Raw genomic sequence first — 13,962 nt, 5'->3', positions numbered from 1 at the left:
ACATCTTTGATTCTGGGTCAACCAGCTCCTCAGGGACGTTCTTTGTTCCATATTTCAATGGGGTAGAATCCTCCTCAGAGGATTGCTCCTTCATAAATAGAAGTCATTGACTTGAAAAAGTCTTTCCTTGGCAAATGGGTATAAACCATACCCATGGGTTGAGGCCTAGAAGACTTTGGCATTGGTATCGCCAATGGCATCGATGACGCTACAGGAATCGACTCAGTCTATGACAGAGGCGTCGATGATGTCTATGTTGTCGATGCTGGCTTCGATAAAGTCGAAGGTGCCTTAGACAAAGGTGTCGTCGAGAATAGGGTCGACAAAACCTTTGACACTGGTGTCGATGTAGGTTTGTAACTTGCTGCCATTTTGTCTGGCGTTGCCTTCGATTTATGCACCGATAGGCTTGTCGACTTGCTCTTTTTCGGAGGTATCGGAGAATCGATTTATGCACCGATAGGCTTGTCGACTTGCTCTTTTTCTGAGGTATCGGAGAAGGTTCTCTAGATGGTACCCTTGACGATTTCTCGCCGGATTTAGAGTGTTTAGTAGTCTCTGACCTTCCTCTGTTATCCGCTTGGATATATTTAGAAACCTTCATATGCAGTTCCTGTTATGGATGGGACGATTGGTTCCCCTGCTGCAATCAGCAGAAATCGGTCTGGGAGTACCACACAAACAGTACAGCTTCTTATTTCTTTACTGGATAGGGGAGAATTGGGATTGAAAATCAACAAGGATTTCTATAACACAAACAAAGGTGCTTAGGGACGTAAAAGGAAGCTTAGACAGAAATGTCATTAAATAACCAACACGTATAAGGTAAGGCTAAAGTCTAAACAGTAACTAATGTGCAACTGCAATGCGAGAGAAACTGTTTATTGAACATTTGAGCTGTGATTTTTGTTGTATAATCTATTATTGTGACTAGATGCGCAGTGGAATACACCTCCTGTATTTTAAACAAACAATGGTTGAAAGTGCCATTTCAAGATCTCCACCACTGCTATAGGGGATGTTTTTGTTTCTGTTTTTGGAAAAGTGGTGCTAGAAAAAAAGAAAAGTACATACGTTCAAGCGATGTCCAGTCGATCGTATTATGGCAAAGGCAACAACATGTGTCATCTGAGGTTACAAACGACTATGACAAGTAGCGCATATCTGCATAGCCAACTGTTGCTCTCAAGTACAGTCATTTGGCTTTTAAATGCTTAGACAAAATGCCCTCACCTCTCCAGTTTCTTCTCTATGATGGGCACGTCTAACTCGAGTGCTTGTTTAGTGATCTTCAGCATTTCAGCAATACACTGTAGGGTATCTGAAATTAAAGTGTACAGAACAGAAGTTAATTTATATTAAAAGTCTCTTTAAGCTCCATGAGTCAGAAAATGAATGCTGAGGACACACCTTTGTGCATCCAGTTACACACAACACAATCTGTGCGGGGAGTGGTGGGGTTCAACTTTTTGAAGACACAAAGAATAAGTCAAAGTTATATTCTGAAAAGGACTTTATTTGGCTATTTGCAGACAAGATCACAAGTGCCAACTGTTCGCTATGAAGGCAAGCCTTGGTCTCTTAGGGATTTCATTATTGGGCTTGCAATTTCATATCAGAGCAGTCCAAACTGCATATTTAAAGCTGTCAAAAGGACTGTCGATGAAGGCAGCTAAGATTTAAATGAGCCCTGGTTCCTAACATGAAACCAGCCAAGCCTTAACATGTTTGAAAATGCAAGGTTTTGTGAAAGGATGAATTTGATTTTTTTTTCATGCTGGAAAGCATCTTGAAACAATTAAAGGCATGGTCTAGTAAAAAAATGTTATTGTCCCTACGGGTCGGCCATGTTTTTTTTAAGCCTAAGTGGCTCGATTTTAGAAAACTTTCCTATGGACCTTATCCGAGTTTTCATCCATTAAACGCATGCGAAAACAAGCACCAGGGAGCCGCCATTTTCTGATAATCCTATCTTTTCCCCCATCGCCCTGGCTGACCTGCTTTTGCGGCACTAAATCAAATCCCCCGCCCCTGAGCCTGACATTATCAAAACATTCATATTCCCCGCCTCTCTCCGTGACGTTACTGTGCTGCGTAGGCAAACGCGCCCAGTCGTCTTCTACGCGACTCCACACAGAACCCGTAAACCAACACAGACCATCTCACAACACAGCGCGCCACAATTCGGAATATGAAACTGTACTTTAAAATCAAACAGCAACACAGTACATTTGGTAAAGTACATTTATTTTACATTAAATGTTTAGAGAATATTCAGCAATTGCCATATGAACTCCAAAAGCCATTTATTTTCTTTTATCTGTATCCGCCATGGTACACAGGGTGTTGCTTTTCGTTAAAAGCAGCACTTTGGAAGAACGGTGAACCGCAAGGCTGTTCTATCAACTAGGCACTAGTCCATCGTAAAGGTTGATATGTTGCTTCTAGCCACTAGTACAGCGTAAGGGCATGTGGGCCCTTGGCGATCGTCCCATAAAATTGTCAGTGTGCTCCAGTTGTTCACACGAAGCTGCAGGTGTCTACTGTAAAAGCCATCTGCTGGTGTCTCAAACCGATGGCAGTAGCAGAAGGGGAGCAAATACCTGTTATGAAAACAAAAAAATTATAATTAGTCTCGCCAGCCGATCTTCATTAATATTACTTATTTTATTTATTACAGCCGATCAGAAACTATTTGCTTGCAAGGATAGTTCAATGGAGTATGTTCGGCTCTAAAATCAATGCGAAAAGTAATGAAATAAATGGAGGCCAACACACAATGATAAACGACAGTTAGTCTACATGCGTTAGGAATGATATGATATATGATATGGCAGTTGTAACGCGCCTATACTCAAGTGTTTCTAGGCGCGACGAGGCAGGTGGGGAACAAGGGCAGACAGACAACGATCCTACTAGGCCAGGTGTCTTTCTGATCGCGCATGGGGAAGGGCTGTACATGGTTAGTTGAATACAAATTAAATAATAGGGCCAGCTGGTGGCAGTGCAAGGTAAATGCCGGGAGGAGGGGCTGAAGGATACAGAGACAGTCCCGTAGTGCAGGTAGGCAGTGCAGGGAAAAGTGGCTGGGCCAAGGACCGAGATCGGTGAGGCCAGTGGACCTGCATGCCCATGTGCCCACTACGAACACGTTTTACTTGCTTTTCCTAGCTCTTCATTCATTCATGCATCCATTCATTAAATCTTCATTCCGGTATAAAAGCGTGTAAAGGTTTACTTACATTATATTTGAAATTTCCATTGTGTCTCTTCGTAATGCAGTCTGTAAAACGGACCGTGCTCTTGACAACGATTTTTCGTATCCTGAACTAAAATGAAACTCGGTCTAGTTTCTGAATTTTCTGTCTTACCGTCTCTTAGGTTATTGCGCACCCCCTTCAAATGTAGTTCTTTCGTCAAGGTCCCTGTCTCAAGGTCAAAAAACAATAGACCCTTATACTTCCAGTGCGACTTGTGGGCCTCATCTGGGCGCGAGCTGAAAATCAAAGCCGCTGTCCTTCGCATTCTTTATTTGCAACATCACGTAGTATAGGCATCTGTGAGAACTTGAAGTGTAGAATCCGTCTATGTAGTGCGCCTCAATGTGCAAATGCGAACTGGCTTCTCTCCCAAATGCCACGGCCCGCTTGGCTGGCGCGTTCTAAGTGCCCCAATTTTGTCCTCGTTGTCTGCGAGCTCTGCAGCCCAAATTGAGACATTTAATTTTTGGCGGAAGGTCAGGGAAAGTATAAAGTACCACAGGAGTTTAGTTAAAAGTGAGATTTATTGTTTATTTGTTTGTTTTATTATTTGCGATACGCAAGCCTCCCCTCCATTAACAGTGCGCAGCATTTACATTTACATAAGATGAGACATGAGAAAAATATATACATACACATATATGAGGTGAATAGAGAGAATTCAAAGATGACACCCAGCTTGTTCGCCACCCATGATGGTGAAGGTAGGGGTTAGGTTCACAGGTACACTGTACAATAGCATTTATTTACAAAAAGACAATCGTATTGCAATTATTTAAACCGGGATTTGTACTTCACAATCAGCTGTGCTTCGGGTGGGCATGGCACAGTCACAATGTTCGGTGGCAATGGATCACTGCTCTGCACAGAAACATCCAAAATTCCATATCTGTGCTTCTCTAACACAGCAACAATAAGGCCTTTCACAAAGTCGAACTGCATTTCATCATAGACTGGTTTGATCACCCATTGCTTACTTCGTTTTGAAAATACCTTAGTGTAGCGAGGCATCCTTACTTTACCCCTAGTCCTAGATTGTTCACGTCCGACATTGCTGTTATGGGCCAAGACCGCTAGTAGAGTGCGATGTTTCATGCCCCGAAAGCTAAAATGCAAGCGCTTTGGCCTGTACTTTAGGCACATATTGGGGAACACCTCCAAATCTCCTGTGTGACAGAATTCGGTCAGTCCTCTCAAATCTCTTGATAGAGTTTTGTCGAAAACAATCTTCTCAATGGCTTTGTGTGTCGGTGAAGATGGAATCAACCACTTCTTCTTCCGTGCCTCCTCTGGGGACAAAGGGCCATGTTCACATTGGTGGAAATGTTGATTTGCTGTCCAGCGGTGAACGTTGGTACAGTGGTGTATCAGTGCCATTTTTCAAGTAGTATTTCCACTGACCCTTCACAAGTTTTTGAGCTCCACCAAAGATGGTTGGTGATAGAATGTGACCACTGCAAAATACTTTCAAAACCTTTTTTTTCTCCTGCAGCCGAGATTTTCTTATTGATTGATTTAGCAAGATGCCATACGTCAAATTGATGTTTAATATGTGGGAACTGCTCTCTCATTGTCTTGGCAATTGAAACGTGTCTATCCGTGGCTATGAGGTCGATGTGCATTCCCCTTGATTGTAGTTATTCCACTGATTTTATAAATCCTAGTTTCTCCATGGCCACTGACGATGTACATTGTGTTACCTGCACGACCACCGAACTCACAATTTTCTTACTATCCATGTTCTGAAAGTGGTAGGTGCAGTACTTGGCAGAAAATCCAGGGCTGTCGCACTGTCCATTGCCGGCTAGCCTGAATCGTTTGCCTTCGAATGTACTTGCTAGAGACAATTGTTAAATATTCCAAGCATCACTAATGGCCGGAAAAAGATAATCATGTTGGTATATGTAGTACAGCGCTTTAGAAATGAAATGTAGTCCCACAAACTGAAAGAAAGCCTCTAACTTTCTAAAACTGGAGCCACTAAAAATTGATGCAGCTGCACACAGTAGATTGCCTGCTGGCAGTTTCCCCAGCATCGGTTGTGCAGACCATGAGAACCTATGATTTAATCTACAGGCGGCATTTATTTTGACGTTACTGCCTTTTATTTGACGAGTCACATTAATCAATGGCTTCCCACATACTTTCCCTCTAATGGAATGCACACATTTCAGCATACTTATAATTTCCATCAAACAACTGTCGAATACAATGTATTTGCTCTCTTTCATTAGACTGTCATCCTGCGTCAACGTTGTTTCGGCCTGTGACGTTGTGGAGATTTCAACACATTGAAAAGTAATATCGCTGATATCAAGTTCTGATGCGTCTATGGATGCTGCGGCTGTTTCATTCTCTGTCATTTCGACATCTATTACTTCAACATTGATAGGAGAACACAACAATGTCGACAGGTTTTTTGGTGGCAAATTTTTGGCGGGTGTAGATTGTGTGAATTGATCTGCAACTACTTCAGAGCTATCTTCAATACATTCAATAACATCTTCTTGTGGTGGTGCGGTCACACTGTAGCTATGGTCCAATGCAACTTTGCTGTAGTCTCCAAACACAGTTAATTCATGTTCTGGCCATTGGACATGAGCATCTCGAGCCTGAACACGCCTCGCCTCAATTAATAGTTCCTCCATAGTGTACAAGGTCTGGCAAGCCACATCTCTCATTCGCTTCACTGTCTGTGTATGTATAGTTCTGACACCCACGGGTAACTGGAGGAGAGATTGGAAAAGGGATGTTCAGTTTAAACACAAGATGGAGTGTAGTAGAATTGACTGGAAAAAAACATAAAATAGTCCCCAGCACAAACATTTTTTTAAAGTTATGAACTGTTTGTAACTAGCCTTTTTTTGTTTTTTTTTCTTTGCAACTTTTTTGACTCGACCTTCAACATCTGCACGCTGTAGCTCCGATTCGTTTCCGCATGTCCTCCCTTCCTCTTGCGCTGCAACGACTATATTTTCTGTATCCGCATAGACAGCACGGAATGAGGCTCCATCGTCTCCCTGAAACATAGTAACTTTCATTACTATGTATCAAAATATTGTTAGCATAAAACACACGTGAGGACGAACACACAGGTACATCTCAAGCCAAACATGATTTAAACATTGTGTGCAACAATCAAACGACAAGTATTCGACCAGTGATGATCTATTTCGATGGAACTGTCAGTATCCATACCTCTGGCTCTGCATGGACTGCCATGAATGGTTGTATTGGAGAGGAGGCATCCGCATCTCCCTGAAACACAGTACTTGCATTAGTATGCTTTTCAATATTGGAAACATAACACACACTTGCGGTCGAACGCACAGGTACATATAAAGAGATAACCGCAAATGATGCATTGTCCAAAAGAATCAAGGAAAATCTAAATATGATCAAATTTCATCGACTTATTTCTCCGATTTATTTACATCTGCATCATCTAAATTGGATGTTGTGATTGTAGTGGAAGCTTCGTCGTCTCCCTGAAGCACAGCACTCGCGTTAATAGGGAAGAAAGTATAGCAAATGGAATCATGTTATATGATCACGCATGATGGAGCTGTCATTATCCATACCTCGTGCTGCTGAAGAATATCTATGGATGTTGCAAATGTAGTGCGCACTTCCGAAAGCTGTTGCGCCGATTCGTATACGCATAGTCCCGCTTCCACTTCCCCTGGAATTACTTGAATGTCAGGCTCTGCATCAAGTGCAGGGGTTGACGCTCCATCAACTACCTGAAACATAGTACTTGCATTAGTGAGGATTACAATAGTGAAAACATAACACACACCTGGGGTCGACAGCAAAGGTACATATCAACGGCTAACCACGAATTAAACATTGTGTAGAACAATCAAACGACAAGAATTCCAGCTCTGATGATGACGCTCGATGGAGCCGTCAGTATCCATACCTCCTGCTGGTGAAGAACATCTAGAAATGTTGTAGATGTGGCGGACGCTTCAGCATCTCCCTGAAAGACAGTATTTGCATTAGTATGGATAACACTAATTATAACTGAAAACAAACACCAGTGGACGATAACTAAGGTGTATATCAATTGGAAAGCACTAACCAAACATTCGGTAAAATAATTACACAATAAAATAAAACTATTACTTGACATGCATAAAACAAGTCTGTAGTGGATTAGCCTAGTAAGATTACCTGATACGCGCTAGAAGTGGTTGATAACTGCGACCACGTCAAGGATGTAGAATGTTCTTGCTTCAGATTCAAGGGATAGTCAAGAAGTTGTAAAGGTAAATTAATGATTGATAATGAAATGCCAATATTAAAAATAGCCATGTAAGGCGACAGAATACTTGAAAAATGCTCAATACAGCACAGTTCCCTGTTCCCATATATATACATTGCGTTTGTGGGTTATGAAATCGAAAAAGAATATATTGATAAATGTCATTATTCAAAAAACTATACACTCATATCAATATCGAAATTATTACAAGGGATAGAACACCTACAATATCAATTAATCCGTTCGGCTACCTACACACTACCGCAAGTCCTAAAGCTAAATCCGGACACTTGACTCACCGGTGGCGGAATGTGGACGAATAGAGTGGGAATAGCGTTTTCGAGCAATTTCCGTGCCGTTCGCCGTTTATTCTTCTTTGTTACCCAAGATGTTGTGTACATGTCCAAGGAAAAGTGCCGGCTGTAGATGCGGTATCGATCACCCCTCTTGTCCTGTAAGACTTGTTGGACTCTACTTTCCAGCTCATCCAGTGGATATCCGCAATGTCTGACCCATTCTCTTATTCGATCAACAGTTTTCGGGAATACATGCATTGTAGTGCCTTCAGATTTCACATGGGTCTTCGAAGGGCAACCGCTAATCGAACAGGCAGGCATTGTTGATAAATCTGAAAAGTAAATATAGAACCAAGCATCCAAGGAAATCTTCATTGCATTGAGGTATCAGCAGAACCCTTCTTTAAGCAGGGAGGGCCGTCAAGCACCCCTATTTATGCTCAGGAAAGAAAAGGGTTGCAAGAAAGTTTGCCATCTTCAAAAAGGACATATCTCCATGTGACAGAGAATAAGGGTTTGCTAAAGTCGCAGCAATTTTTGGCAGAGCCCCAAAATGCTTGGTTGCATGTACCTGAGATAATCTCTCAGGTCTTCCATAAACTGGGACTGGCAGAGGCCTCACTTTAGTCCGACGTGAGCTAAAATGGCTACGTTGGAACACGAGGGGCTCTAGTTCATTTAAAAAGGAGGAAAGTATAGAGGAGATTTTTGGAGAACCTGATATAATAGCCCTACAAGAGACCTGGTTGAGGCAAACTGTAAAGGTAGATGGCTTTACAGTAATAGAACAGCTAGCCTTGAACCAAGAAAAAGCAAAACCAGCCAGGGAGTAATTACTGGCCCTGAGAAACTCAATCTTCTCTGGGCTCGAGACAGCAAGTGATGAATTCCCGGGATCCTGGCAATAAAAACTACATTCAGGGATAAAAAAGTTGAAAGGTGCTATTGATAAATATCAACCGAAAGCCTGCTACCTCAGTTCTTCCTGTCTTTCTGGGGTGTTTAGCTCAGGTTCTGACTCAGATAGGGATCCATCACAGAGCAGAAAGCTTAAATCTCACTGGGGACTTGAATGTATAAGAACACAGCTAAATAGCACTGGAAGGAACCGACACAAAATGGCCGATTGTGACTCTCATTCCTAAAAGAATGAAATATAGAACCAAGCATCCAAAGAAATCTTCATTGCATTGAGGTATCAGCAGAACCCTTCTTTAAGCAGGGAGGGCCGTCAAGCACCCCTATTTATGCTCAGGAAAGAAAAGGGTTGCAAGAAAGTTTGCCATCTTCAAAAAGGACATATCTCCATGTGACAGAGAATAAGGGTTTGCTAAAGTCGCAGCAATTTTTGGCAGAGCCCCAAAATGCTTGGTTGCATGTACCCGAGATAATCTCTCAGGTCTTCCATAAACTGGGACTGGCAGATGCCTCACTTTAGTCCGACGTGAGCTAAAATGGCTACGTTGGAACACGAGGGGCTCTAGTTCATTTAAAAATGAGGAAAGTATAGAGGAGATTTTTGGAGAACCTGATATAATAGCCCTACAAGAGACCTGGTTGAGGCAAACTGTAAAGGTAGATGGCTTTACAGTAATAGAACAGCTAGCCTTGAACCAAGAAAAAGCAAAACCAGCCAGGGAGTAATTACTTGCCCTGAGAAACTCAATCTTCTCTGGGCTCGAGACAGTAAGTGATGAATTCCCGGGATCCTGGCAATAAAAACTACATTCAGGGATAAAAAAGTTGAAAGGTGCTATTGATAAATATCAACCGAAAGCCTGCTACCTCAGTTCTTCTTATCTTTCTGGGGTGTTTAGCTCCGGTTCTGACTCAGATAGGGATCCATCACAGAGCAGAAAGCTTAAATCTCACTGGGGACTTGAAAGTATAAGAACACAGCTAAATAGCACTGGAAGGAACCGACACAAAATGGCCGATTGTGACTCTCATTCCTAAAAGAATGGAATCTCTTCATGATCAACGGCAACATCAAGGGGGATGTTTCTCCAGAAGCAACTTGGAGGAGGAGGATGCAGGGTTCTACCATTGACTATGTATTTCTAACAAAAGATCTGTTCGCTGAGTGCAAAAAATATATCATCAAAAGGACAGTATTGAGCGATCATCATAAGCTGGTGGAAACCCTTGAAATAGCGCCCACGTTGACCGGAGGACGGTATCTGCCAACAGTAATCGTGAACAATGGGAAAATCGACTCGTAAAATGTGCAGGGGCAGGTCTAGTACCGAAACCAACAAAATCTCGAGAAACACTGGTATATGTTACCACCTACTCGGTCCAGAGCACAAGAATTAAGAAAGCCATCAAAAAAAACTGGCCCATGCTACAATTGGACCCACAATTGCAACATCTTTTCCCTGATCCTCCAATGTTTGCCTATAGAAATAGCAAATCTATACGAAAGACCCTAGTGAAAGCTGAGATCCCAGTTGGGGGTCCGTCCACCCAACACAAAGGCACTATTCCATGCCACAATTGTCAACACTGTGGCAACATCATAAAGGGCAATCACATTACACACCCCCATTCTGGCAAACCTTTACAATTAAAACACTCCTGTACCTGTGATGCTCAAAATGTGACATATGCACTGAAATGTCCATGTGGACTCTATTATGCAGGAATGACTACTCGGAAAGCAAAAACAAGATGGACTGAGCATAAGTCTAATATTCGGAACAAGAGTCCCAAATCACCTGTTTCATTGCACTTCACAGAGGCACGCCACACTGTGGCGCAGTTAAAATGTGTTATTTTAGAACAAGTGACATCAGGTACCAGGGGGGGAGATATACAACGGAAATTAGCACAACGTGAAATACTATGGATTGATCTTCTAGACTCACTGCACCCCCGGGGGATGAATGTTGAATTTGATTTAATGTGCTTTGTATAAATTAGCCTGAATCGCCACAATGTCCGCCCAGCTGCAAGGGTAACTGACATATGATTGTTTCATGGACTACAATGCCTCACCCCAAGCTGTAAATAGGGTTGTCCCCACGCCATTGTGACTCTGAGCTCATATTTCCACTTTCTTTATTCCTTATTAGGTTTTCGTTCTCAAACATCTAGAGCCTGTGTCCTTAACATCTAGATTGTGTGATATCACATATTCCCCTCTTTGTCCACTCGATTCGTTACCATGGGCTTGTCGATACATTTACTCTATGACTTTGTCACTTGGTGATTAGTAGATTAGGAATGCACATAGCTATATTGGCTTGACTCGCCAGTTCAATACCTCTTTTTAGTACAGAGATACGGCCACCTGAGATACCCCCCCATAGAATTGTCATTTATATTGATGCGAGATGGGGGCACCCCGCGAATCCTTCTGGTTTCGCGGTGGTGCCCCCACTCGCATCCCAGAGTAAGCAATGCCTGTTTGAGTGCTTTCCTCTACATATTTAATATAGAGACCCCGCTACATGGGTTACATTGATTCCAAGGTGCTCTTACCTATTACTCTATGGAGCTCCTCTCTCTGCGACGAGTGGCCCACACCAATATGGCGGATTTCCCGGCTGGCCCAGCGCGCATGCGTGGGGTTACCGGGACAACAACTAATGCCTACCGCAGTGGAGCCGCTGCGCTTACAGCGGTCGGCTCACTCGGTGTTTATCTGCAACCTAGGTAGGTCTTTAGACTCCGTGTGGACGGCGCACCTGCGTCTGCACTTTTTTGCACCCGCCTTTTTACACTTGGCGTGATGCATTGAACTTCATGTATCTCGTAGCGAGATACCAGGCTTGCGCTCCTATATACATTTAATATCTGTTTCTATCCCCTCGGTGGATAGCTTAGACATAGCTCGTTGAGAAAACTTTGTTATGACCATCTAGATGACTCATGACTGTTTGGTCTGATCATTACTCTGTTACTATTCCTTATAGGGTGTCCCGGCCGTATTCTGTCACTTCCCGGCCTCCGGCGCATTACAGCTGTTGACTGGGTCTGAATTGGAACTTTATCAGCCTCAGATTGAGGTTAGTACCCATTGCCTCTCTACTTATTTCGGTTCAAAATTACATCAGTTAACCTCACTGATTAGCTTAAATGGTAATGTTTACTCTTTTGAATTCCCCGCAGGAAAGGCTTTTAGAACGCATTTAGCAATCACTACCCTACTACATACAGGAACAGTGAAGTCCCCACCCTGAAGATGGATCATTCGATCCGAAACGCGTTGGTTACCTATGTCACCTATTAAAAGGGGCTTCCCTGAATGGAGCTACTTCACAATACAAAACCCCAAGAGTGAACTTATTGCTGTTTGTCAAATTTATATCGCTGGTTTACAATTGGTTAATGAAATGTATACATGTCCCTTTGAACATTTACAGGATGTAAATAATTATGCTAGGCTTTGAGCTACTTGCTTTCTGCTTTTGTTGCATTTATGTACCTTCACGAACCAGGATATACTCTGTTTGTTAATTGGAATGAGAATTCCTGGATGCTTCACCATTGTCTGAATAATTCTTTTGTACATTGTTCATTTGTTTGGAAAAAACAGACCTGGAGAGGTCTATTAAAAAGTATTAAAAAGTATTAGTCAGTACCAGATCTGTATAATTGGTTACATAAGTGATCTTACATGCCCGGTTTACCCTTTATTGATGCTATTTATTTTCTATTTTGTAATTTGTTAAAGTCAAGACTCAATTAACACTCTTTCCACATGAGAGTATTAATTGATCAACTAAGAGTCAACATTTAACTCCCGAACGAAGATTCGGTAGGAGTGCATTTGGGCTTACTGCCTAGCAATAGGTAGTTTAGGTTGTTTAGATATTTTGTCCCAAGTGGTCTTGTGACGTTAGCCCGCCTGCACCTGAAATTTCACCATAAAATTCATTGACATTATTTCTTTATTTAATAGTGTGAACTAACACCTTTGGTGTGCTTCTACTCCACATCAATTATCCTGATTTACATTAGCTGTGCATTCCCACCTCACAGTTCTCTTGTGTTTTCCTTCTCTGACCACACAAAGGGAATTGCACGCACCTTCTAGATATTCGGTATTATATTATACCTGGATCTGTTCTCTAGTGAACAGTATAATATGTCTTTCTCTAAAATAGACCAGACTACAAATAACAGAGCTGAAACTTTAGCTTTCAGCGAAGAAGAAGCCACGAGAATCCTAGGGCTGATTAAGATAGCAGGAACTGAACTTACAACCACTGACAAACCAGAAGCCCTGATTCGACAATTAGAGTGGAAGATTCGAAGGGAAATCAATCTCAAGTTACATGCATCAACTTTAGCTCAGTATTTCACCACAAAGAGGATACCAAGAGGCCTGAGGGTAAACCTCGAACCCACCTTATGCAAAGAAAATCCTGCCTTTGTGAAACGTTGGCATTTGATCCTCAATAAATGCTCACTGGATTTGATCATTTTAACGATTGAAGAACTGGCTCGTTCTTTGACTACCTTGAATGAAGATATAGAAGGTCTCAAAACTTCACTAAGCAAAACCTACACGGCAGATCAACTTAAACAAATTCTTGAAGAAACCAATCAGAAACTAGCAAACTATTCACAGGAACTTGAAGCTAAAAAGATCAGGAAGTTCAGAAGGGACACGCAAGACTATAAGTTGGACATAGTCTATAGTTGGCAAGCCTATTACGGGTACTACCCGAATAAACAGAATAGTAGCAATCCACGGAAGACTGGACACCCATCTACTGGGAACACCTCTTCTGACGCTTCCAGCACAGAACTAGACGCCATATCAGGTCAGACCGCGGAAATAACACCAGGTCCCTCAGCCAGCGAGCCCACGAACCATGAAGCTACGACTTCCCCTTTTTTAGAAAAAAGCCGACTCGAAGAGGACAAAAGAAAAAATCCACAGAGAAAGAAGGGGACGAAGAAACCCTGATAGTCAATATTTCGTCATACCATCTCTCGAAGATGGAGACACAAGTTCTGAGGAAAGGTTTATCCTTTGTTCCAATGAATAACAGTACCTTATTGAGGGAAAAGATTGATTTCTTTAAACTTATGCGCAAATTGAAGCTTAAAGTATTCTTCAACTCCCTGGAAGAAGACAACATCGAAAAGGAACCACATGAATTCCTAGAGCTTACTCCTAAAAGTA

General features: G+C 42.2%; 1 protein-coding gene across 3 annotated transcripts in view; it reads right to left on the bottom strand.

Annotated features, from left to right (window-relative positions):
- INPP5F (inositol polyphosphate-5-phosphatase F) overlaps positions 1-13,962 on the bottom strand; it is a 2,244,937-nt gene that overhangs the window by 80,743 nt on the left and 2,150,232 nt on the right. For all 3 annotated transcript variants that reach the window (XR_011268751.1, XM_069611942.1, XM_069611944.1), the window contains one exon: positions 1,234-1,321. Coding sequence is in view for 2 of the 3 variants with exons in the window: in XM_069611942.1 (XP_069468043.1) it covers positions 1,234-1,321 (88 nt within the window). In the remaining variant the exon portion in view is untranslated. The remainder of the gene's footprint in view (positions 1-1,233; positions 1,322-13,962) is intronic.

Source organism: Ambystoma mexicanum, chromosome 8, assembly GCF_040938575.1.
Source record: "Ambystoma mexicanum isolate Mex_15411 chromosome 8, UKY_AmexF1_1, whole genome shotgun sequence".
NCBI classification, from domain to species: domain Eukaryota; kingdom Metazoa; phylum Chordata; class Amphibia; order Caudata; family Ambystomatidae; genus Ambystoma; species Ambystoma mexicanum.
This window is presented reverse-complemented; position numbering and strand designations above follow the sequence as displayed.